The 26721-nt window shown below is 43.6% G+C and overlaps 2 protein-coding genes across 2 annotated transcripts; both read left to right on the forward strand.

Moving 5' to 3' along the window:
- Positions 1 to 2743: 2743 nt before the first annotated feature.
- LOC123447171 (protein tesmin/TSO1-like CXC 3) lies at positions 2744 to 8410 on the forward strand. The gene is made up of 11 exons (XM_045123752.1): positions 2744 to 3041; positions 4255 to 4424; positions 4533 to 5274; positions 5583 to 6010; positions 6109 to 6180; positions 6334 to 6514; positions 6603 to 6698; positions 6795 to 6861; positions 7381 to 7543; positions 7644 to 8020; positions 8110 to 8410. The coding sequence occupies exons 1-11, from the start codon at positions 3000 to 3002 to the stop codon at positions 8118 to 8120; spliced, it is 2349 nt and encodes a 782-aa protein (XP_044979687.1). The 5' UTR covers positions 2744 to 2999; the 3' UTR covers positions 8121 to 8410.
- A 16202-nt stretch (positions 8411 to 24612) lies between these two features.
- LOC123447173 (uncharacterized tRNA/rRNA methyltransferase YsgA) lies at positions 24613 to 26420 on the forward strand. Its single transcript, XM_045123753.1, has 4 exons — positions 24613 to 24962; positions 25055 to 25337; positions 25547 to 25597; positions 26000 to 26420. Exons 1-4 carry the CDS (start codon positions 24694 to 24696, stop codon positions 26417 to 26419), a joined length of 1023 nt encoding a protein of 340 aa, XP_044979688.1. The 5' UTR covers positions 24613 to 24693; the 3' UTR covers position 26420.
- Positions 26421 to 26721: the final 301 nt, after the last annotated feature.

The following is a 26721-nucleotide window of genomic DNA, read 5'->3' on the forward strand; positions in this document are numbered from 1 at the left end:
CGCGCTTATCGGGGCCGTTAGGAACAGGTTGGCTGCCAGGACCCTTTCCAAAGATTACTTTTAAATCTTTGACCATATCAAATACTTCAGCACCAGTACGGATGTCAGGCTTCCCCCGGGGTTCTGCCTTGCCATTGAAATGCTTGCCTTTTTTCTTTAAGGGATGCTTGGTCGGAAGAAAACGACGATTGTACGGGTACACATTCTTCCTACATTTGTCCATATATATACTTTCTGTCTGATCCAAACAGTGCATGCATGCATTGTATCCCTTGTTTTACTGTCCTGAAATGTTATTAAGAGCAGGCCAATCATTGATGGTTACGAAAAGCAACGCTCGAAGGTCAAATTCCTCTTGTTTGTGCTCGTCCCACACACGTACACCTGGTTCGGCCCACGGCTGTAAAAGTTCATCAACTAATGGCCCTAGGTACACATCAATATCGTTGCCGGGTTGCTTTGGACCTTGGATAAGCACTGGCATCATAATGAACTTCCGCTTCATGCACAACCAAGGAGGAAGGTTGTAGATACATAGAGTAACAGACCATGTGCTGTGACTGCAACTTTGCTCCCCAAAAGGATTCATGCCATCTGTACTCAGACCAAACCATAAGTTCCTCGTGTCACGTGCAAATCTCGGGAACTCTCTCTCGATTTTTCTCCACTGCCGACCATCAGCGGTATGCCTCAACTTATCGTCTTTCATACGATCTTCCACGTGCCATCGCAACAACTTCGCATGATCTTTATTTATAAATAGACGTTTCAATCGTGGTATTATAGGAGCATACCACATCACATTGGCAGGAACCCTCTTCCTGGGTGGCTCGCCCTCAATATCACCAGGGTCATCTTTTCTGATCTTATACCGCAATGCAGTGCATACCGGGCATTTATCCATATTCTCGTACTTCTCACCGCGGTAGAGGATGCAGTCATTAGGGCATGCATGTATCTTCTGCACGTCTAATCCTAGAGGGCAGACAAGCTTCTTTGCTTCGTACGTGCTGGCGGGCAATCCGTTCTTTCTTGGAAGCATCTTCTTCATCAGTACCAGAAACTTTTTGAATGACGAGTCAGTCACACCGGTCTCTGCCTTCCACTTCAGCAATTCCAGTGTGCTACCCAGCTTCTTCTGGCCATCTTCACAAGTTGGGTACAACAATTTGTTGTGGTCCTGTAACATCTGCTCGAACTGCAACCTCTCCTTTTCTGTGTCACAACCTCGTCGTGCATCAGAAATGACCCGACCAAGATCATCAGCGGGTTCCCGTTCTTCATCCTGATCTTCTTCTTCATTGTCTTCCATTGCGGTATCAGGATACTGAGGGAACATAGATCGGTAGTTGTCATCATCGTTCTCTTCTTCTTCATTGTCGTCTTCCATCATAACCCCTCTTTCTCCGTGCTTGGTCCAAACATTATAGCCCGACATAAAACCGGACCGAAGTAGGTGGCTCTGAATGACTCTTGAGGAAGTGTAGTACTTCTCATCGGCTGCATCTCGAAAAGAATGCACGCCTTCTCTGTAAGCGGCTGTGCGTCGATCACCGTACATCCATGGATGGCTCATCTGCGTTATACGATAGTATATCAAATACAACCACGATCCTAAAAATTAGTACCGCACAGTCTAAACGAGGAAATATAGTTGCTAACCTTTTAGAATAAGTAGAAATAAAGAGGAAGAGGTTTAAGCGTGGCTCGGGCATCTCATATCGTAGTTGTATTCGGTGAACTGAAGCGACATCGCTCTAACACACATTTCAACAAACACCTCTAGTGCATCCAAGAAAAATGGAGAGCTAGCACACACCCACACTCTTTCATCCAAGAAAAATGCAAGGAAGAGGGGAGAGGGGGGTTGTGGCCAATATATATAGGTAGAAGACTTTAGTCCCGGTTTGAGACACAAACCGGGACTAAAGGTGGCGCACATGCGGGCTGCACACCGCGTAGCCCTTTAGTCCCGGTTTGAGACACAAACCGGGACTAAAGGCTCCTTACGGGCCGGGACCAAAGCCTCGTAGGCGACATTGCGATTTGGGGCGACGTGGCCGGGCCTTTAGTCCCGGCCCAGAGGAAGGCCGGGACTAAAGGGTCCAGGCCAAAGACCCGTTTTCCATTAGTGGTAGCTAGCCTGGAAGCGCAAGATGGGCAACGAGAAGAAGGGGCGCATCCATGGAGTAGATCCTAGACGGGTGTTACCGACGAAGCGGAAGGACGGTGCGATCAGGTAGCTGGGGACGAAGCGATGAGGTTCTGCCGCCAGGGGAGCGGAGGCGAAGAAACTCCCCGTCGAGCAATCCCCCTATCTAGTCTAGAGCAAACCTTCTGCGGTCGACTGCTTTCCAGCTACAGGAACAACGTCCTCAGATTGTTTCAGGAAACGGTCGCGGCTCCGCCGGACGCGGGCACAATCTCGGCCGTCAGATCTAATCAAGATCGACGGACGAAGAGCGCGGCGGAACGGCCGGTGGGAGGTAAGAGTTTCCAAAGGAAAAAAAAAAGATCATGCAGACACGGATTTACTTCCTCGAATTAATGATTTTGGTAGTATTTAATATAGCTGCAGTGATTAGTGATTAGTAGTAGTACTAGGTACCAGTATATATGTATCGATGCTGGGGGGGCCACCTGTCTCCGCCTCGCCTCTGCTGGTCACGCGGCCTTGGCTTCCCTTTTAAATTCCCCTTCCCGGTTAGTGTATCAGATGAGGTTGAGTTGAGCCGCCCGCAGCCGAAAAAGAAAAAAAGAAAAAGAGAAGCGGAAGCGGAAGCCCCAAAAAGAGGCGGCCTTCCCGCCCTCGCGCCTCTCAAATCCATCGCCCCGGCATCCATCGATCCATTCCGTGGCACCACCCGCGTCGTATACTACTCCATCCAACGCAAGGGTCCCAGAGAGAGAGAGAGAGAGACATACGTACAGAGGGCGAGGAGCGGCAGGGAGGAGAGCCAGGCCGCTGCCGGAAGGGGAGGAGCGGGGCGGAGAGACAGATGGACACGCCGGACCGCGCGGCGGCGCCGGCCAGAGCGGAGGTCCCTCTCTTATCCAATTCCGTCTCTTCTGTTTCTCTTTATGTAGTGTTCTTGGGGATTTCCTTTTCGTTTATTCACGAGCCGCCGCCGCCGCCTCTGCCGCGCCGTCGCGTTCCCTCCGCTCTGCGGGGGAGAGCGGGATCCGGACGGACGGATTTCTGTTTTCTTTTTGCGGCGGGCGGAGCGAGCGCTTCCAACGGTTGGTCGGTTGGTCGGTCGGTCGGTCGGTTTCTCGCCCCTCCCGCTTCGGTTCCGCCGGTTTAGGCGCCGGATTTCCCTCCGTCCGGCCGTGGGAAGCCCTTTCCTCCGGCCAATTGGTTCCGGCGGTTTAGGCGCCGGATTTCCCTCCGTCCGGCCGTGGGAAGCCCTTTCCTCCGGCCAATTGGTTCCGCCGGCGGCCTGCCTGTCGCCGAGGCTGGTTTCTGTGTTCTTGGTGCTATCTTCACCGAGGGGGGTGGGTAAGCAAATCCAGCTCATATCTTGGAACCCAGCGCCAGCGCCAGCGGCTTGATTTCATTCTTGCTCTTGCTGTGACGAATCTGGGAAGAGGGATCCGGTTCCTACAGGACAAAGGAGGCCTGGAAACGACCAAACACAGGGGAGCCGCAGACAACTTTCATCACATATAACTTCACAATTCACTACGCCTCTCACTGTCACATTCTGCTCTACTACATCTACTCACTCATCTTGTCTTGGAGACGAGTGCTCTGTCCTCTTCTTCTTGCAGTGTGGTCTCTGCTCCTGAAATGCATGCATGCATACCTCCTCTCCAGCAGCCGGCAGGGTCAGATCCGGTCCATTTCGCCTCAATGTTTGACTTGGGATTCGTGCGGGTGGGCTTTCGCTGCAAATGTTTGCACTCATGGTGTCGTCCACAAGTTGGATGGATGGAGGATTTACCTCTTTATTGTCATTGTCAGAAACACGACTTCCCTTCATAGTCTAGTCGCGAATAGGCAAGATGAACTGCTCATCTATCACTTTTGTCCGCGAAAAACCCGCTCTAATTGATTGTAAGGAAGAGGAATTATATGCACGGATTGCACAGCATGTGTTGTTCATTGCTACCGCATTAAGCGCGACTTTGGCCTACTTTTGCGGGTGCACTTGTTTTGCTCTTCTGGAATGGTTGTTAATTTCCACTGTTCCAGTATATTGGGTCATCATCTACTGCTTTGCAGCCCCTCATCTCTTTCTTTTCTGAATGCAGGACTCGCCGCTTTTCAGTTTCATCGACAGCTTGTCTCCGATTGAGCCTCTCAAGTCTGCGTATTCTGGGAATGGCCTCCAAGCATACCATCAGTCGCTCAACATCACCTCCGTTTCCTCAATCTTCACTTCCCCGCATGACAATGCGCACAAGGAGTCAAAAAAAACCAAGTAGGCTCTTTCCTTCCCAGACACTTGTGGATACTTACTGAGTGAAAATATTTTACTTTTGGACCTAATCCTGATGCTCATGCTCATGCTGGTACCTATTCTTGTCAGGAGCTCTTTTGCTGACTACACTGAAAATGAGCTTTGTATGGAGGATGGCACCGATAAAAACAAGTCATCCACTTCTTCAACGGCTGTTAAATTGTTCGCCTGCACTAGCACTATAACTCGAGAGAGCCACACGATGATTACCTGCTCAGTAAATGAAAGCATTGTTGATCCTCCCAATGGGCCTAATGATTTGCCTCAACCTGGTCGATTCGATTCTGGCAGTCCGGATCACAACACAGCGCCTTGCCACGGTGTTAGTGTTAGATCAGATCTTAAACAGGACAAATGTCCAAAATTAGAAGCAGTCCAAACCACTAATAATACTATGGAGAAAAGGAAATGTTTGTTTTCCACTGACATGCAGCTCCAGGATGGTTGCCAGACTTCAAAAGAAAATCAAGTTATGGGATGTGAATGGGATGACTTAGTTTCTGTCACTTCGGGCGAACTTTTGGCCTTTGACTCGTCAATGGACCAACATCACACAGGAGTTCAGCTGGCAGTAAATAATGCAGAATCTTGTGGATATTTGCTATCAAAACTTGCAGGAGGTGCTGCTGACATCTCTGATAGTAGAACACACCCCACTACATCCAATAAAGCATACTATCATGAGATGGTAGTGGGAGAAGATAAGACAGAAAATGGCCAGTTTTTTCCTGAAGATAAAAAGACAATCTTAAGTGAAGAAATACAGGATAATATTAATGAAGATAATGGATGTATTCCATTAGGCTGCAAGGTACTGATACTATGCAATCTTGCTCATGCTTCACGTAGTTCTAACTTCATTTGTGAGCAGTAGATTACTGTTGTCAGAGATATATTTGGTACTCCTACATTGCAATGGATTAGATAGGAATTTCTTCCCTCTTATCTCTAAGAGGATTCTTGCCTTGAGGGCGAGTGTTGAAATATTATTTCCTGCCTCTCTCCATAAGTTCAGACTTTTAGAGCAACTGTCTCGAGTATGAAGTCAATATGGCATTATGGCTAAATATTCCGTCATAATATTCACTAATTATTTTTTCTTCCTGCTGGCATGTTTAGGTTGAGACCCAACAACGAGGAGTTCGAAGACGCTGCCTTGTTTTTGAGGCAGCTGGGTATTCACATAGGACTGTGCAGAAAGAATCTGTTGGGGATTTGTCCTTCTCAACATGCAAAGGCAAAAGTCCTGCACAAAATCACAGAAATCCAGGAAAAACTCCACCACACGTATTCCGTGGTATTGGTCTTCATTTGAATGCCCTTGCTTTAACATCAAAAGACAAAATGGCTTGTCAGGACCCTTTGGCTAGTGCCTTGGTTCCATCACTGAAAACTGAACAGGCCGTGCATGGGTCTGCTGGCGTGAATTCTGTCCATTCAGGTGGTGGTTTGTTAGACCTTCAGATGGATAATGATGATTGCTCAATTGGAGGTTTTCTTGGAAATGATCATAATTCAAGTCAAAGCAGCAGCCCCCCAAAGAAGAGGTTTGTTTCTACTTCTGATTGTCTTGGGAGGGATAGCCTATTTGATTTCTGTGTTTCATTATATTCTAGTTACCTGACATCTTTATGTTGAAGAGCAGGCGTAAATCAGATAATGGCGATGATGAGTCATGCAAGCGTTGCAGCTGTAAAAAGTCGAAGTGCTTGAAACTGTGAGTCGGTTTTGGAAGTTTATGCCACCATCTTGGATATGGAAGTTTATGCCACCACACCATTTACTTATACTGCACATTTTAGTATGTGTACAGTCAATTGAATCGATGTTGTACGCTTTTGATAATCTGTGTGCAATGTTGCATGTGCAGTTATTGCGAGTGCTTTGCTGCTGGCGTGTACTGTTCCGAACCTTGTTCATGTCAAGGATGTCTTAACAAGCCTATACATGAGGAAATTGTTCTGTCCACTCGAAAGCACATAGAATTCCGCAATCCGCTGGCATTTGCTCCAAAAGTGATCCGCATGTCTGAGGCTGGCCAGGAGGCTCAGGTGGGTAATTTTATTAATAAATTCATATCTACTTATGTTAGTCATTATACCCTATCATGTGATGCTGAAACGATGGAATGAATTGCAGGAAGATCCTAAAAACACTCCTGCTTCTGCTCGTCATAAGAGAGGATGCAATTGCAAGAAGTCAAGCTGTCTCAAGAAGTACTGTGAATGCTATCAGGTACTATAATTGCTTTGGAAACTGATATTGGTGACTTCATTTGGAATTATACTTCTGGTTTGTTACTTATGCTTGAACTGTTTGATTTAATAAAAGGGAGGTGTTGGTTGCTCCAACAACTGCAGATGCGAAACCTGCAAAAACACTTTTGGTACTAGAGATGGTGAGCGTTCTGCTTTTGTAATCTGTCCAGCCATGCTACTTTACAGACTTGCAAATCATTTTTCTAGAAAAAAGCACAGTATGTTGCTTTTTAATATGTATTGATAACTTGTGTCGTAGCGCCTACATTTCTTTGCACTGAAGATCCATAAAAGTACCAAATTATCCTGGTTATAAGTAATTAATTCTTATTCGCATGGACCACTGTTTTAACTCTTAATCATGAAATTTCAGGGTACCATGCTACTTTAGGTTTTTAATGACACACATTGTCTTCTAATACAGTTCACTCCGAATGATCAACATATTGTCTTCTAATACAGTTTCACTCTGAATGATCAACATTTTGTATGCATGACAGTGTTACATGTCTGTTTTCATTCAGACTTTCGAGGTAGCTAGGATATAGATACCTGAGTGCCTAATGTGCCCAACTTAGTGTCTGAAATGATTAAGTGAACACAGCTACCCTGGTTTTTGCTGTTTCTACTTCAATCTGATATTTATATTCTGTTTTCAGTTGCCGTATCAGCTGAGAATGAAGAAATGAAGCAAGAGGACGACCAGACTGAAAGTTGTGGAAAAGAGAAGGAAAATGACCAACAAAAGGCTAATGTACATAGTGAAGATCACAAACTGGTCGAGCTTGTCGTCCCAATAACACCACCTTGGGATGTTTCCAGGTTTGTTGGTACATTTTAGTCTAATATGTGGAATATTCTAACAAGTTCGAAAATAGATGCATTTAACATGTTTTATTAATAACTGTACAATGTTTTCCAGTTCTTTGCTCAAACAGCCAAACTTCTCAATTGCAAAGCCACCTAGACCACGTAAAGCCCGCAGTGGGAGTTCCTCTCGGTCTTCAAAAGCATCTGAAACAGTTCAGTCTTGCAAAATCCCGAAGGCTGGTGATAGCGTGTTCATTGAGGAAATGCCTGATATTCTAAGGGAGCCTTCCTCTCCTGGTATCGTGAAGACTTGCTCCCCTAATGGAAAAAGAGTTTCACCGCCACACAATGCACTCAGCATTTCACCAAACCGAAAAGGAGGGCGGAAGCTGATACTGAAATCCATCCCCTCGTTTCCGTCACTGATCGGAGACACGAACGGTGGGTCTGCAATATGCAGCTCCGACAGCGCAACACCTCTTGCTTTAGGTCAGGCTTATTCATTTTGTAGACATGATATGATTTTTTGTGTTTTATATCTGTTGCAGAAGCTAATCCATGTTTTTCCTTGGAACCAGGCCCATCTTAAAAGCTGGGCTGGGCAGCCGATTATCCGCGACCGGAGTACGACTTGTAGTCCGAGAATGGTACCACACATATTACTCTGCGGCAAGGTAGAGAATGTCATGTCATGTTAGAACTTAGAACTGAGGTAGTCTGTATTTGTAGCATATGTAGTGAGTGAATATTCTGTATGTAAGATGTTATGAAGCTGTCATCGTTGTCGTCATTAAATTCTATTAATACTACATAAATCACCTCTGATTAGCCAGGAGGTTTTAGTTGGTTGGCGCAATTCAATTCCAAGTTTTTTCTTGAGAAACTATGCGAGGTCACGAATTTGCCTGAAAAGAATGAGCGCTTGATCAGACATGTCATTAAGATGATTTGTTTGCGGTGTGGAACTTATCTCAGGTTGGCCATGCATCTCTTTCATGATCCGAGTTCATGTAGAAAGGTAAAAGGACCTGCTGTCAACTAATGTAGTATGAGAACAGTGCCAATTAGTGGGTGTTGTGAACTTGTGATGCCAGGCTCATCCTCTCTCTGCTCTTACAAGAGTCAGAAAATAATTGCGCAGGTGGCAAGAAAGATGTCAGGCTGATGAGCACGGGTGCGACAAAAAAATTTTTTATAAAAAAATCGGGTTAATTTGCTATCAACTGGTGTCAGGCAGACAAGAAAATGCAGTAGTAATTCCGTTACAAAGATACTTCCTCCGTCCAAGAGTATCAAAAACGTCTTATATTAAGTTACGGAGGGAGTATCTTACAAGAGTGTACTTCCTGTTTTCTAAAGGGACGGGCGATAGTCGCATCCGTGTGTGTCCGATGCGTCAACTCCCAACCGCCGGATCAGACATCCCAACCCAACCCCCTGCGTCCTTGCGTTTTCGTCCGAAATCGCAGCGGCGCGGGGGGAAAGAATTTTGAGATGGGCCTTTTTAAACTGGAAGGGAGGGAGAAGGTGCCACTGTACAATTAGTTGTGATGAAATAAGCAGACGCCAGTGCCGATGCATCTTGATGGACATCGGGCGCTGGAGTAATCAAAAGACGGGGGACAGTGCAGTCTCCAAAGGAGTGGTGGGGTGCTTCCCTATCAACAAGGGACTAAATAAACTAGTACTAGGGAGAAAGCAGCGGTTAGTTTATGCTTTAGCAAGTTTGCATGGTGATGAAGTGATCATTGCCATGTAACTTTGTCTTGATCTTTGTCGATGATTCATCTGCTGTACCAGTGCACAATGCTTATCGTCATCATCATCATTGTTGTTGTTGCTGCTTTTTGTGCGGATTCAGTAGTGGTAATGATCAATGTTGCTTAGAAATAACAGACAGTGCATGTGCATTTTGCTAATAACTTAACCACTAGTATGATCTTTGTGTAATACTCCCTCCGTCCCAAATTAAGTGTCGATGTTTAAGTACTAAATTTGTACTAATTTAGTACTAAAGTTACGACACTTATTTTAAGACGGGAGAAGTATCAATATTATGTGTGGTGTCACCACTATCTAAGGTACAGGATGGTCTCTCACTCTCTCCGCTGATGGGTCTGGTCTTCCCAGTGCTTGAGTTAAAGATTATAAACATCGCCTTAGTCCGTGTTAGAATTCATCACTGCGGTCATGCAATAACATGATTGTCTATCGTACATTTGTTCCTTCTTTTCTACGTCCTACCAGGTCTAGTTTTTCCAAGTCTATTTTATTGGCCGTTACTTAAAATGCTGGTATAAAGCAAGTTGCGACGCGGCCTCTCTGTGTTGCACTGTGCATGGGTAAAGCTTACCTCATATAATCACGTGGGAGCTTCTAGCACGGTCAAAATTATTTATGGATGAGCCTAACTCTCCACCTACTGGGATTTAATTAAGTGACGGTTTCTTTTTTCGGAATACGCTCGGCATCATTGCACTGATAGAGAAAGAGTGTTGATAGAGAAAGAGTGTTAGAGTTACAAGGGATGCATCCGACTACGTACACAAGAAGGCGTTGATGCATACAAGTCAGGCTGAAGAGAAGGGGGTTGCCCAGCCCCGAGAGCACGAGATCAGGTTACAGGGATGATCGCGTGCAGTCTCTTCGCGCCGGCAGCGGCCCATTCAAAACGCTTCATCCTGATTGGTGGTCACGAGACGTGCAATGGATGGCTGAAGGTCGTCGAAGTTGCCAGCATTGCGGTGCTTCCAGATGGACCAAGCGGTTAGAATTGCCAACGTTGTGAAGCCCTTGCGCAGAGCCGAAGGGGGCGAGTGGATTTGGGTTGTGAGCCACTCAAAGAAACCCAGGGTGCCATTCGGGGGTGAGCAATGAGGCGGCACCAGGATAGCACCTCATGCCATGTCGTCCGAGCAAAGACGCAACCAACCAGAAGATGATCAAGGGTCTCTGATTCCTGGCTGCACAGAATGCAGATGGGCTCGTGATGGAGTCCGTGTCGAGCCAGTCGATCAACTGTTGTGTGCGACCCCTTCTCGTTTGTTTGGTACCTTTTTTCGTAAAAATATATAAAACATTTAGATCACTAGACTAACTAATGATCTAAATATTCTTGTGTTTCTTTATAGAGGAAATACCTTTTTTTTAGTTTTGATGTAGAGAGCATCGATTTCCAAACGGGGGAAGGGAAGCGGAGGAGGGGCAACCAACTAACGCGCACCCCTCCACCACACTATCTTGGGGTGACCCATAGCCGGCACAGGCACCCTCATTTTTTAACAATGTTTTTTTCCTTATTAAAAAAATCAGTATTCCAAAAAATCGAATTTTAAAATGTTCATTTGAATGTTCAAAATTTTGGGCATTTCTATTTTGAAAAAAATATATTTTACATTCAAAAATATTCATGAATTAAAAATGTTTGTGAATTTGAATAAATTGTTCGTGAATTCAAAATGTGTTCATGAATTCAAAAAACGAAAAATCAAAACTTTTGTGAATTCATATAAAAAATCATCCAAAAAACTTTTTTGAATTCAAAAAACTTCAGGAATTTAAAAAATACTCAAGACTTAAACAAATGCTCATAAAGTCAAACAATATTCACTAATTGAAACAACGGTCGTGAGTCTGATAGATATTCATGAAATATTCGTGAATTCAAAAGAAGTGTATGAGCTCAAAAAAATGTTTACTAGTTAAAATATATTTTGTGAGTTTTAAAATTGTCCACGAGGGGCAGACCCGTGCACATAGCTCCCGCTTGTACTTAGTCCGGGAAAGGGTCTGAACATTTTGAGCCTGTTGTAGGCAGTTGTTCGATATATTTCTGTAAGAGACTCTTTTCAGGACTTGAATTCATGACCTTGTGTTCACAAGGCAACAACTATACCGCTGGAACAACGCTCTCCTTCTTTGAAAAATGTTCGTGAATTGAAAAAAAATGTTGAAAAATTGTAAACAATGTTCATAAATACAAAACAATATTTCAACTTTGAAAAAAATGTTCTTGAATTCTAAAAAATGTTCACAAATTAAAAAAAAATCAAAAAAGTTGATGGATTTTTAAACATTCATGATTTTAAAAACGTTTGAGAATTTTTGCTAACTAAAAAATCAAAAGTAAAAATAAAAATAGACACGAAAAAGAGAAAAGAAAATAAACAAAAGAAGATCGATAGAGAAAATGCAGAGACGGAGTAAGGCCATGTACAATGATGCTATATTAAAAGTGTCACGTAGGATAAATGATGAGGTGGAGGAGAGAGAATTCATAAGAACGGATTTGTCTTCTTTTATTTAAGAAAAGACAAAAGATAATCTCTTAACACAATATGTCTCATCATATTTTTAGAAATAACTAGTTATTAAAGATAAAACTAAGAAATGACTCATTGTAAGACATTTATTTTGTCATCGCTAAATTACATGCAAGATTTTATCTAAGAAAAGGCAAAATATAATCTCTTAACACAATATGTCTCATCACGTTTTTAGAAATAACTAGTTATTAAAGATAAGATTGAAATGACCCATTGTAAGACATTTATTTTATCATCGCTAAATTACATGTAAGATTTAACATAAAATTATCTTATCAACCATTGTACATGCCCTAATGAAATGGCCTATTTTGTGCGGACGGTGTTGCGTATTTGGTCGCTATGTCCTGACCCGCGTGGGAAATAAGATATGTCATTGCCATAGACTGACTCTGGTTGGTGTTTTTGAAACACCCTGGTTGTCTTACGACTGTTGTTATTTCAGGTGGGATTTACTTTTCTCCGTTGGGCTTGCCCACATTACTAACTTTTTTGTGTCCCAAAAAATAACAAACTTTTGGTGTTTTACTTTTTTATTTCTTTAATTTTTGTATCACACTGAAATGAAATTTATTAGGGCTGTATATTCTACTTTGTAAATAACATGGAAAATGATTATATACAAAGAAACGAAAGCCAAATTTTTAAAAATTACAAGAGAACAAGATGTTCCACGCATGGTGTTTGTATGTACCAATTGCATTTTTTAAATAAATGCCATGAATTTGTAAAGTGTTCGCAAATCCAGAAAATATGCGTGAATTAGTTTTTCCTCATGAATTTGAAAAATATAACATTTTTATACCGTAAATTTAAAATAAAAATTCACCAGTTCATAAGAGTTCACATTTTTAATAAAAACTTCCTGATTTTAGTTAAAATAAAAAAAATGAACATGTCTAATTGTGGATATGCAACTCGCTGAACCCCCCCCCCCCCCCTCTCTTGCCATGAGTTGCAATCGTGGCAGCCATGCAATTTGCAGTTGGCTTGCAATACTTGAAGTTGCTTGTCCAGCATTAAACATACAGCTGACCAAGGACCCATATCAGTTGGGGACCATGCAATTGCAGTTGTGTTGCGGCACTTATAGTTATGTGTTAGCGGTGGACATACTATTGGCTGATAACAGCCTACTCGTCAGTTTTAGTCAAGTTGGCGGTCATGCAGTTGAAGTCGATTTGCAACACTTGTAGTTGCATATCTAGCAGTGGACATGCAACTGGCTAATACCCCCTAACAACCAAGTTACAGTCGCGTTGGGGCCATGTAGTTGCACCCGGTTGTGTAGGATCGAGAGTATATCAACCAGAGAGGGTGAATGAGAGATTTAAAGTTTCTTTTGAAACTTGAATCTCGTGCTACAACACAACGAAAAATAAAACTAAGCATGGAAAAATCTATGGAAGATAAATACTTATAGAAGATAAACTTATATGACAGATATATTAGATGAAGACTCTATGAGCGAGATGATAATCTTGTGGGTACAAAGACATAATACTTCAAGAATAATTATTGTTGAAGGAATGAAACAAAACTATCAACATAGATACGTTTGCATACATGTCACAATACACACTACATAGAAGGCAAACATACACATTAGTGAGAGATATTCACTAGAGACAAACTTAGACAGATAACTAGGTAGCACCACATAAAGGTTAGTCGAACGTACACACAAACAACCCTATGAATCGTGAAAGAAAATACACATCATAACATGGTTACACCACAGATACATGGATTTGAAAGATAACTAGATGAAATTGAACCGAAGAACAACACAATAGATAGAACTCAGCCGAGAGAGAACTGTAGAAGATAAATACATACAGAGAAGTAAAGAGTGATGCTCGATGGCAACATATGGTTTGGTAGACCAATTCACTCTTCTGCAGAAGAGCTACATCCAATTAGAGAGACTTGTGATTGAACACACTAGCTAGCCTCCCTCCGTCCTATCCTCCTTAACGTGAAGTTCCTTGAACTCCAATTGATTTCACTCAGGGCAGATTCTTGTTGGCCATCTTCAAACCTTCAACAGACTTTGTTTCGCTAACCATGGTGACTCCTGGTTGCTTAAGACTTTGTCTTCAATGACCACAATTACTCTTGGTCACTCAGATAGACGTCTAACCATCTAGAGAGTTGACAACTCTTAAGAGCAATAGGCATAAATACTCTAACTCATACCTACTGTGTTGCTCAACAACTATCTATATGTTGGGGAACGTCGCATGGGAAACAAAAATTTTCCTACGTGCACGAAGACCTATCATGGTGATGTCCATCTACGAGAGGGGATGAGTGATCTACGTACCCTTGTAGACCGTACAGCAGAAGCGTTAGTGAACGCGATTGATGTAGTGGAACGTCCTCACGTCCCTCGATCCGCCCCGCGAACAATCCCGCGATCAGTCCCACGATCTAGTACCGAACGGACGGCACCTCCGCGTTCAGCACACGTACAACTCGACGATGATCTCGGCCTTCTTGATCCAGCAAGAGAGACGGAGAGGTAGATGAGTTCTCTGGCAGTGTGACGGCGCTCCGGAGGTTGGTGGTGATCTAATCTCGGCAGGGCTCCGCCCGAGCTCCGCAGAAACGCGATCTAGAGGTAAAACCGTGGAGGTATGTGGTCGGCTGCCTTGAAAAAGTTGTCTCAAATCAGCCCTAATACCTCATTATATATAGGAGGGAGGGGAGGGAAGAGGCAGCCTCAAACCCTCAAGGTTTGGCCGAAATTGGAGGTGGAGGAGTCCTACTCCAATCCTACTTGGAGTAGGATTCCACCTTCCCACTTGGAAACTCTTTCCACCTTGTGTTTTTTTCCTTCTCAAACCTTATGGGCCTTAGTGGGAACTTATTCCAGCCCACTAGGGGCTGGTTCATCTCTTCCCATAGCCCATGAGACCCCTTGGGGCGTGACACCCCTCCCGATGGTCCCCGGCACCCCTCCCGGCACTCCCGGTACACTACCGATGAGCCTGAAACTTTTCCGGTAATGCACGAAAACCTTCCGGTAACCAAATGAGGTCATCCTATATATCAATCTTCGTTTTCGGACCATTCCGGAAACCCTTGTGATGTCCGTGATCTCATCCGGGACTCCGAACAACATTCGGTAACCAACCATATAACTCAAATACGCATAAAACAACGTCGAACCTTAAGTGTGCAGACCCTGCGGGTTCGAGAACTATGTAGACATGACCCGAGAGACTCCTCGGTCAATATCCAATAGCGGGACCTGGATGCCCATATTGGATCCCATATATTCTACGAAGATCTTATCGTTTGAACCTCAGTGCCAAGGATTCATATAATCCCGTATGTCATTCCCTTTGTCCTTCGGTATGTTACTTGCCCGAGATTCGATCGTCAGTATCCGCATACCTATTTCAATCTCGTTTACCGGCAAGTCTCTTTACTCGTTCCGTAATACAAGATCCCGCAACTTACACTAAGTCACATTGCTTGCAAGGCTTGTGTGTGATGTTGTATTACCGAGTGGGCCCCGAGATACCTCTCCGTCACACGGAGTGACAAATCCCAGTCTCGATCCATACTAACTCAACGAACACCTTCGGAGATACCTGTACAGCATCTTTATAGTCACCCCAGTTACGTTGCGACGTTTGATACACACAAAGCATTCCTCCGGTGTCCGTGAGTTATATGATCTCATGGTCATAGGAACAAATACTTGACACGCAGAAAACAGTAGCAACAAAATGACACGATCAACATGCTACGTCTATTAGTTTGGGTCTAGTCCATCACATGATTCTCCTAATGATGTGATCCCGTTATCAAGTGACAACACTTGCCTATGGCCAGGAAACCTTGACCATCTTTGATCAACGAGCTAGTCAACTAGAGGCTTACTAGGGACAGTGTTTTGTCTATGTATCCACACAAGTATTGTGTTTCCAATCAATACAATTATAGCATGGATAATAAACGATTATCATGAACTAAGAAATATAATAATAACTAATTTATTATTGCCTCTAGGGCATATTTCCAACAGTCTCCCACTTGCACTAGAGTCAATAATCTAGTTCACATCACCATGTCAATCCAATGAATCCAACACCCATATAGTTATGGTGTCTGATCACGTCTTGCTCGTGAGAGAGGTTTTAGTCAACGGTTCTGAAACTTTCAGATCCGTGTGTTCTTTACAAATCTTTATGTCATCTTATAGATGCTGCTACTACGTGCTATTCGGAAATGCTCCAAATATCTACTCTACTATACGAATCCGTTTCACTACTCATAGTTATTCGGATTAGTGTCAAAGCTTGCATCAACGTAACCCTTTACGACGGACTCTTTAACCACTTCCATAATCGAGAAAAATTCCTTAATCCATTAGTTACTAAGGATAAATTTTGACCGCTGCTAGTGATTCAATCACGGATCACTCTATGTACCTCTCAACAGACTTTGAGTCAAGGCACACATTAGGTGCGGTACACAGCATGACATACTTTAGATTCTACGGCTAAGGCATAGAAAACGACCTTCGTCTATTCTCTTTATTCTGCCGTGGTCGGGTTTTGAGTCTTACTCAAATTCACACCTTACAATGCAACCAAGAATTCCTTCTTTGCTGATCTGTTTCGAATTCCTTCAAAAACTTGTCAAGGCATGCATCTTATTGAAACTTTCATTAAGCGCTTTTGATCTATCTCCATAGATCTTTGATGCTCAACGTTCCAGTAGCGCAATCCAGGTATTCCTTTGAAAAACTCCTTTCAAACAACCTTTTATGCTTCACAGAAATTCTACATTACTTCTGATCAACAATATGTCAACCACATATACTTATCAGAAATTCTATAGTGCTCCCACTCACTTCTTTGGAAATACAAGTTTCTCATAAACCTTGTACAAACCCAAAATCTTTGATCATCTCATCAAAGTATATTTTCCAACTCCGAGATGCTTGCACCAGTCCATTGAAGGATCACTGGAGCTTGCATACTTGCCAGTATCTTTAGGATTGACAAAACCTCCTGGTTGTATCTCATACAATGTTTGCTCAAGGAAACCGTCGAGGAAACAATGTTTTGGCATCCTACGTGCAATATTTCATAAATAATGCAACAACTACTAACATAATTCTAACAGACTTTTAGCATCGCTACGAGTGAGAAAGTCTCATCATAGTCAACTGTTTGATCTTGTCGAAAACATCTTTGCGACAAGTCGAGCTTTTCTTAATAGTGACTTATCACCATCATCGTCTGTCTTCTTTTAAAGATCCATTTTTTTTTAATCAATAGTCCTATGACCATCAAGTAATTATTCCAAAGTCTACACTTTGTTTTTATACATGGATCCTCTCTCGGATTTCATGGCTTCCAGCCATTTGTCGGAATCTAGGCCCACCATTGCTTTCTCCATAACTCGTAGGTTCACTATTGCTAAACAACATGACCTCCAAGACAGGGTTACCGTACCACTCTGCAGTAGTACGCGACCTTGTCAACCTACGAGGCTTGTAGTAACTTGATCCGATGCTCGATGATCACCATCATCAGCTGTCACTTCAATTGGTGTAGGCGCCACAGGAACAACTTCCTCCGCCCTGCTACACACTGGTTGAAGTGATAGTTTAATAACCTCATCAAGTTCTACCACCCTCCCACTCAATTCTTTCGAGAGAAACCTTTCCTCGAGAAAGGATCCGTTTCTAGAAACAAACATTTTGCTTTCGGATCTGATATAGGAGATGTACCCAACTGGTTTGGATATCCTATGAAGATGCATTTATCCGCTTTGGGTTCGAGCTTATCTGACTGAAACTTTTTCACATAAGTGTCGAAGCCCCAAACTTTCAAGAAACGACAGTTTAGATTTCTCTAAACCTCAGTCTATACTGTGTCATCTCAGCGGAAATACGCGGTGCCCTATTTAGAGTGAATGCGGTTGTCTCTAATGCATAACCCATAAACGATTGTGGTAATTCGATAAGAGACATCACAGCATGCACCATACCAAATAGTGCATGGCTATGACGTTCAGACACATCATCACACTATGATGTTCCAGGTGGCATGAACTGCGAAACAATTTCCACATTGTCTTAACTGCGTACCAAAACTCGTAACTCAGATATTCATTTCTATGATCATATCGTAGACAGTTTATCCTCTTGTTACGACAAACTTCACTCCGAAACAGAATTGAACTTTTCAATATTTCAGACTTGTGATTCATTAAGTAAATACTCTAGTATCTACTCAAATCGTCGTTGAAGTAAGAACATAATGATATCCACTACGTGCCTCAGCACCCATTGGACTGCATACATCAAAATGTATCACTTCCAACAAGTTACTATCTTGTTTCATCTCAATGAAAACAAGACCTTGCTCATGTGGTATGATTAGCATGTCACTAGTGATTCAAAATCAAGTGAATATAAAAATCCATCAGCATGGAGCCTCTTCATGCAATTTATACTAACATGACTCAAGCGGCAGTGCCACAAGTAGTGGTACTAACATCATTACCTCGTATCTTTTGGCACCAATATTATGAACATGTGTAACACTACGATCGAGATTCAATAAACCATTGAAGGTGATTATTCAAGCAAATAGAGTAACTATTATTCTCTTTAAATGAATAATCGTATTGCAATAAACACGATCCAATCATGTTCATGCTTAACGTAAGCACCAAATAACAATTACTTCGGTTTAACACCAATCCCGATGGTAGAGGGAGCGTGCGACGTTTTGATCATATCAATCTTGGAAACACTTCCAACACGTATCATCACCTCGCCTTTAGCTAGTCTCCATTTATGTCATAGCTATCATTTCGTGTTACTAATCACTTAGCAACCGAACCGGTATCCAATACCCTCATGCTACTAGGAGTACTAGTAAAGTACACATCATGTATATCAAATATACTTCTTTCGACTTTTACCAACCTTCTTATCTACCAAGTATCTAGAGTTGCTCCGCCTCAGTGACTGTTCCCCTCATTACGGAAGCACTTAGTCTCGGGTTTGGGTTTAATCTTGGGTCTCTTCATTGGAGCAGCAACTGTTTTGCCGTTTCACGAAGTATCCCTTCTAGCCCTTGCCTTTCTTGAAACTTAGTGGTTTTACAAACCATCAACTATTGATGCTCCTTCTTGATTTCTACTTTCGCAGTTTCAAACATCGCGAATCGCTCAAGGATCATTGTATCTATCCTTGATATGTTATAGTTCATCACGAAAGCTCTCAAAGCTTGGTGGCAGTGACTTTGGAGAACCATCACTATCTCATCTGGAAGATTAACTCCCACTTGATTCAAGTGATTGTCGTACTCAGACAATCTGAGCACACGCTCAACGATTGAGCTTTTCTCCTTTACTTTGTGGACAAAGAATCTTGTTGGAGGTCTCGTACCTCTTAACAAGGGCACAAGCATGAAATCACAATTTCATCTCTTTAGAACATCACTTATGTTCCGTGACGTTTTACAACGTTTTCGGCGCCTTGCTTCTAAGCCATTAAGTATTTTTACTGAACTATCATGTAGTCATCAGAAACGTGTATGTCGAATGTTCATAGCATCCACAGACGACGCTCGAGGTGCAGCACACCGAGTGGTGCATTAAGGACATAAGCCTTCTGCGCAGCAACGAGGACAATCCTCGGTTTTACAGACTCAGTCTGCAAAGTTTGCTACTATCAATTTTCAACTAAATTTTCTCTAGGAACATATAAAAATAGTAGAGCTATAGCGCAAGCTACATCGTAATTCACAAAGACCATTAGACTATGTTCATGACAATTAGTTCAATTAATCATATTACTTAAGAACTCCCACTCAAAAAGTACATCTCTCTAGTCATTTGAGTGGTACATGATCCAAATCCACTATCTCAAGTCCGATCATCACGTGAGTCGAGAATAGTTTCAGTGGTAAGCATCTCCATGCTAATCATATCAACTATACGATTCATGCTCGACCTTTCGGTCTCATGTGTTCCGAGGCCATGTCTGCACATGCTAGGCTCGTCAAGCTTAACCCGAGTGTTCCGCGTGCGCAACTGTTTTGCACCCGTTGTATGTGAACGTTGAGTCTATCACACCCGATCATCACGTGGTGTCTCGAAACGACGAACTGTAGCAACGGTGCACAGTCGCGGAGAACACAATTTCGTCTTGAAATTTTAGTGAGAGATCACCTCATAATGCTACCGTCGTTCTAAGCAAAATAAGGTGCATAAAAGGATTAACATCACATGCAATTCATAAGTGACATGATATGGCCATCATCACGTACTTCTTGATCTCCATCACCAAAGCACCGGCACGATCTTCTTGTCACCGGCGTCACACCATGATCTCCATCAACGTGTCGCCATCGGGGTTGTCGTGCTACTCATGCTATTACTACTAAAGCTACATCCTAGCAAAATAGTAAACGCATCTGCAAGCACAAACGTTAGTTTAAAGACAACCCTATGGCTCCTGCCGGTTGCCGTACCATCGACGTGCAAGTCGATATTAACTATTACAACATGATCATCTCATACATCCAATATATCACATCACATCGTTGGCCATATCACATCACAAGCATACCGTGCAAAAACAAGTTAGACGTCCTCTAATTTTGTTGTTGCATGTTTTACGTGGTGACCATGGGTATCTAGTAGGATCGCATCTTACTTACGCAAACACCACAACGGAGATATATGAGTTGCTATTTAACCTCATCCAAGGACCTCTTCGGTAAAATCCGATTCAACTAAAGTTGGAGAAACCGACACCCGCCAGTCATCTTTGAGCAACGGAGTTACTCGTAGCGATGAAACCAGTCTCTCGTAAGCGTACGAGTAATGTCGGTCCGAGCCGCTTCAATCCAACAATACCGCAGAATCAAGAAAACACTAAGGAGGGAAGCAAAACGCACATCACCGCCCACAAAAACTTTTGTGTTCTACTCGAGAAGACATCTACGCATGAACCTAGCTCATGATGCCACTGTTGGGGAACGTCGCATGGGAAACAAAAATTTTCCTACGCGCACGAAGACCTATCATGGTGATGTCCATCTACGAGAGGGGATGAGTGATCTACGTACCCTTGTAGACCGTACAGCAGAAGCGTTAGGGAACGCGGTTGATGCAGTGGAACGTCCTCACGTCCCTCGATCCGCCTCGCGAACAATCCCGCGATCAGTCCCACGATCTAGTACCGAACGGACGACACCTCCGCGTTCAGCACACGTACAACTCGACGATGATCTTGGCCTTCTTGATCCAGCAAGAGAGACGGAGAGGTAGATGAGTTCTCCGGCAGCGTGACGGCGCTCCGGAGGTTGGTGGTGATCTAATCTCGGCAGGGCTCCGCCCGAGCTCCGCAGAAACGCGATCTAGAGGTAAAACCGTGGAGGTATGTGGTCGGGCTGCCTTGAAAAAGTTGTCTCAAATCAGCCCTAATACCTCATTATATATAGGAGGGAGGGGAGGGAAGAGGCAGCCTCAAACCCTCAAGGTTTGGCCGAAATTGGAGGTGGAGGAGTCCTACTCCAATCCTACTTGGAGTAGGATTCCACCTTCCCACTTGGAAACTCTTTCCACCTTGTGTTTTTTTCCTTCTCAAACCTTATGGGCCTTAGTGGGAACTTATTCCAGCCCACTAGGGGCTGGTTTATCTCTTCCCATAGCCCATGAGACCCCTTGGGGCGTGACACCCCTCCCGATGGTCCCCGGCACCCCTCCCGGCACTCCCGGTACACTACCGATGAGCCTGAAACTTTTCCGGTAATGCACGAAAACCTTCCGGTAACCAAATGAGGTCATCCTATATATCAATCTTCGTTTCCGGACCATTCCGGAAACCCTTGTGATGTCCGTGATCTCATCCGGGACTCCGAACAACATTCGGTAACCAACCATATAACTCAAATACGCATAAAACAACGTCGAACCTTAAGTGTGCAGACCCTGCGGGTTCGAGAACTATGTAGACATGACCCGAGAGACTCCTCGGTCAATATCCAATAGCGGGACCTGGATGCCCATATTGGATCCCATATATTCTACGAAGATCTTATCGTTTGAACCTCAGTGCCAAGGATTCATATAATCCCGTATGTCATTCCCTTTGTCCTTCATTATGTTACTTGCCCGAGATTCGATCGTCAGTATCCGCATACCTATTTCAATCTCGTTTACCGGCAAGTCTCTTTACTCGTTCCGTAATACAAGATCCCGCAACTTACACTAAGTCACATTGCTTGCAAGGCTTGTGTGTGATGTTGTATTACCGAGTGGGCCCCGAGATACCTCTCCGTCACACGGAGTGACAAATCCCAGTCTCGATCCATACTAACTCAACGAACACCTTCGGAGATACCTGTAGAGCATCTTTATAGTCACCCAGTTACGTTGCGACGTTTGATACACACAAAGCATTCCTCCGGTGTCCGTGAGTTATATGATCTCATGGTCATAGGAACAAATACTTGACACGCAGAAAACAGTAGCAACAAAATGACACGATCAACATGCTACGTCTATTAGTTTGGGTCTAGTCCATCACATGATTCTCCTAATGATGTGATCCCGTTATCAAGTGACAACACTTGCCTATGGCCAGGAAACCTTGACCATCTTTGATCAACGAGCTAGTCAACTAGAGGCTTACTAGGGACAGTGTTTTGTCTATGTATCCACACAAGTATTGTGTTTCCAATCAATACAATTATAGCATGGATAATAAACGATTATCATGAACTAAGAAATATAATAATAACTAATTTATTATTGCCTCTAGGGCATATTTCCAACACTATATAGGATGTTTCCTGTTGGATTTTTTGTCAAATCCCTAGTAATTTCCCCATCTTGGAGCTGATAATAACTATCTTGTCTATAGAAGACGAAGAGAAGAGTCCATTGGGGATTGTTCTTGACCCTCTAGATATGGAGTTACGATATGGTTTTGTGTCGATAGGAGAGTCTAGGCAGGGTGAGGTTTCCTTTTGTCGGAGGTAAGAACTAGAGGGGGAAGGGTGGTGGTGCGGCGACATGGGAGAGTGGTGGTATTATTCGATGTGGGAACGTGAGGGGATTTTCTGGTGGGCCACAATCCGCTATCTGGGTCTCGCTCCTCGTAGCGCGTTTTGCCTCGTTGGCAGAGATCGTTATATAGTTTCCCTATCTACCACATATATAGTTGCCAAATATCGTTGCCCTTTAAATAAATGAATTTTTGCATGACACCACACATATGTTACTATCCATTATGGAGCTAGTAATATATATTAGTAGCATATGCGTATTACTAGTGTAAGTTATTTCCCACCATGACCAGCCTGATGGGCCCCCCTCCAACACCAGTCACCGAGGCCGAGGTCGGACAACGTATCAAATCCACAATCTCTAGTTGCTTCTAATTCAATCAGTTGAACCACATAATTTGGATAATTGGCCCTGGTGGGAGGGCTCTGTATTTTGATGTTTTTATAGTTTTATTAGGGTTTGTGTCCTGCCGAGAGAGGTGAGACGACATCGGCACTCTGAAGATTAAATAAGGTTCTTCCTCTCTAGACCCCATCCTGGTGGTGTTTCTAACATCGTCGGAGGGCGCATGGAGGTTTGTCTTGACAGATCTAGAGGGACTCAAACGGTGTTTGTCTTTGGTGGATCCATGTTGATCCGAACTTCGTTCGTATGTGTTCGTGTGTCTATAGTTTGGATCCTTTTGATCTACGTTTCTTTTCATTAACATGATCCATAGTTAAATTTTTATTCATAAGAGGGGCACTCAGTTGCAAAATAATGCATCTCATTTACTACCTATCCAATGACCATGTTGTCATCCTTAGTACAGAAAATCAATTGGGTGCTAAAATCCAAAGTGAAAAGGGAGCTTTTGTCCTTTTCCCGTCTCATCGCCTTACGAGAAGTCAAAATATACGTTATGCTTACTATCATGTGGTCTGTCTTGATCTCCTTCTCTTCTAGATTATATGCTATTTCTTTATATAAGGTATGGAATCTTTATACTTTTTGCTCAACACACCAGAGCTCGTCTCTCTGTCAATAGGCCCACACGACCTCCAGCTGGCCCAAAAGATTTCCTTCAGGAAGATGGACCTTTCAAAGGTATAAGTAAGTAGACATTAGTCTTACTGATTTGCTTTTTTTTGTGATGCATAGACCAATATTTCATTTTAAAAAGGGACATCTCTCACAAATTCGATAAAACAGAGTAATTCAAAGGTGAAAGACATTTTGGCATGCAGCGAGGATCGTAGATCAATAAAAGTTGGTAAATACCCGTCCCTATCTTGATGTGCTGGTTCTGTGGGGCATTAGCGCGGCCACTTTTCGAGTGTGTATTGTAACAAGGTTTTTCCGACTGCGATGAGGAATGAGCGATGACGACGATGCGTTTTTGGCTCTCGAGTGTTTGTAGTCGTCGCTAGGTGGTCTACCGACCTGGATGTTTGTACTTTTGATGTTTTTTTACTACTACATTGACAGCTGATGAATTGGTCGGAAATTTTTGTTTAACAATATACTACTCTCTCCGTTCCAAAATTCGTGTCTTAGATTTGTTTAGATATGAATGTATCTAGTCATATTTTAGTAGTTTGATACATTCATTTTTGGACAATGCTAAGACAAAAAATTTGAAACGGGGGAGTATAACCATCTCATCTCCTTCATTCGAAAACAGATTATATTTTTTGGCAATAGAAAGAAAAATGACACGTTGAGCGCAAAGTAGATAACTCTGGCTTTGAACCCCCGAAGCGAAGTTGGCGGAGCGAGCGATACCACACGCCGCCGGCGATGCTACTGGCGCGCGCCCCGCCGCCATCGCCCCCGGCGTTCACCTCCCCGGCGCTCTCGGTGCGCGCCTTCCGCCGCCGCCGCCTCGCCGCTGCCGGTGCCGCCGTGACGGCCGCGTCCAAGTCGCCTTCTCTCCCGGGCGGGCAAAGGCGCAAGCAGGTGGCGAGCGTGGCCAACCCCCTGGTGAAGCGCTGCGTGAGGCTCCGGGACTCCGCCGCCTACCGACGGTCCTGCCGCCGCCTCGTCCTCGTCGGCCTCGCCCCCATCCTGTACTGTACCCTTCCGTCCCGTCGCTCCGATCCTTTCCACAGCGCCCTTTCGTTTCTAATTCCTCGCTCCTCCTCCTCGCCGTTCGCCGCAGGGAGATCTGCAGGCTTGGGTCCGTCGCCATTGATTGCTTGCTCCTCTTGGACGGCGCCGAGGTCCCGGACGAACTGCGTGAGCTCTCTGGCGGCAGTGTTGTGCATGTCAGCGCCACTGTGATGAAGAAGATCTCCGGGATGCAGTCGGTTGACTCAACCGAGGCGATTGCTGTCATGCACATGCCCAGGCATTTCTGTGACCTCGGTGATGACGAGGGTGGAGCTGGTCTTGATGCCTCGTTCCAGTCTCCCAAGAGGATCCTAGTCCTTGATGGGATTCAGGTGAAGAAGATGAGCGGCACCCCACCATTGTTCAGTAGCAGTCTTTTTGTGCAGAAAATGGGGGGCATAGTCACATGGTTCGGGGGGCTGTTGCTTATTTGAACTCTGAAGTGGTTTATTTACAGTACATCTCACAAGCTTGGGTTTCAATTTTGTACTGTATGGTGCATCTGATGCCGGTGATGATTCTGATTTCTGATACTTGGCAGGATCCGGGTAACCTTGGAACGTTGATAAGGTCAGCTTGTGCGTTCAAATGGGTATGCGGTTTTCTCCTTCAGCTATTGTTCATGCTTTCTGGAGCTTACGCGATTCACATGACACGTTCTTCTGTTATTGTATATATGAAGTTAAAACTCATGTGATCAGCAAGGTAAGATGAAGTGTAATAGAACTGAAAGCATGCAATTGTTAGGTTTTCGGACCTTTTAGAGGGTGACAGTATAACCCTTAGTGTCATTAAGGATATTCTTAAGTCGATGCTTCATTAGGCAAAAAGTAGGTTGTTCTTTCTGGATTAAATTAAACACGTAGTTTTTGCACTGGATGTATTATGTAGCTTTGATTCAGGGATTGCGTGTCTGCAAAATGCATTTAGTTCTTTTCAGTTTTCACTTCGCAGACATCGATTATTTCTAACATGTAGAACAAACAACCAACAGGATGGGGTGTTTCTTCTTCCGGCTTGCTGTGATCCTTTCAATGAAAAGGCTCTTCGTGCAGCCCGTGGAGCCTCTTTGCAGCTTCCAATTGTCTCCGGCAACTGGTGTGATCTGCATGCTTTGGTAACTAGATATGGCATGAAGATGTTTGCAGGCCATCCAGAAAGTAGCAGTGATGGATCCGCAAGAACCCACGCGCTGTCCAAAGAACTTGCAGATTCACTGGTGAGTGAGTCACTGTGCTTAGTGTTAGGAAGTGAGGGCAATGGCCTCTCTGAAGAGACCGTCCAAGCTTGTGATCTTGTAAGCATTCCTATGGAAGGTATTTTTGAATCTCTGAATGTTTCTGTTGCTGGGGGTATCTTTTTATTTATGTTACAACCCAAACAGCAAACATATAGCAGAATCTTAACGCCGTAAATTACCTGCTTGTCCAGTTCATATATATTTTTGTGGGTGTTTGTTTCTGACATCTAATTTGAAGTGAAGAAAGGTACCATTAAGTGCGGCGCAAGATGTTAATTAGAAATTAAAGGAAATGCAAGACATAACATTATTTCATTAGAACAGGTTGTTTGATGTATTTTTCAAGGAACAAGAAACATACCCTACTGCAAATTTGATGTTTGTCTCATGGATCTTTCTACTGTCATGCATTTCTGTAGTTTTACTGATCCTCCTGTTGCAAGGCTTGATCAATGGTCTACCACAAGGATGAACCC

The sequence above is a fragment of the Hordeum vulgare genome, chromosome 4H (assembly GCF_904849725.1).
Source record: "Hordeum vulgare subsp. vulgare chromosome 4H, MorexV3_pseudomolecules_assembly, whole genome shotgun sequence".
Classification (NCBI taxonomy): domain Eukaryota; kingdom Viridiplantae; phylum Streptophyta; class Magnoliopsida; order Poales; family Poaceae; genus Hordeum; species Hordeum vulgare.

Coding starts and splice junctions, on each gene's coding strand:
- LOC123447171 (XM_045123752.1), top strand. CDS start 3,000: ATGGACACGCCGGACCGCGCGGCGGCGCCGGCCAGAGCGGAG. Junction 6,181..6,333: donor AAGTCGAAGTGCTTGAAACT/GTGAGTCGGTTT, acceptor TTGCATGTGCAG/TTATTGCGAGTGCTTTGCTG. Junction 6,699..6,794: donor AGTACTGTGAATGCTATCAG/GTACTATAATTG, acceptor ATTTAATAAAAG/GGAGGTGTTGGTTGCTCCAA.
- LOC123447173 (XM_045123753.1), top strand. CDS start 24,694: ATGCTACTGGCGCGCGCCCCGCCGCCATCGCCCCCGGCGTTCACCTCC. Junction 24,963..25,054: donor GTCGGCCTCGCCCCCATCCT/GTACTGTACCCT, acceptor CGTTCGCCGCAG/GGAGATCTGCAGGCTTGGGT. Junction 25,338..25,546: donor TAGTCCTTGATGGGATTCAG/GTGAAGAAGATG, acceptor GATACTTGGCAG/GATCCGGGTAACCTTGGAAC.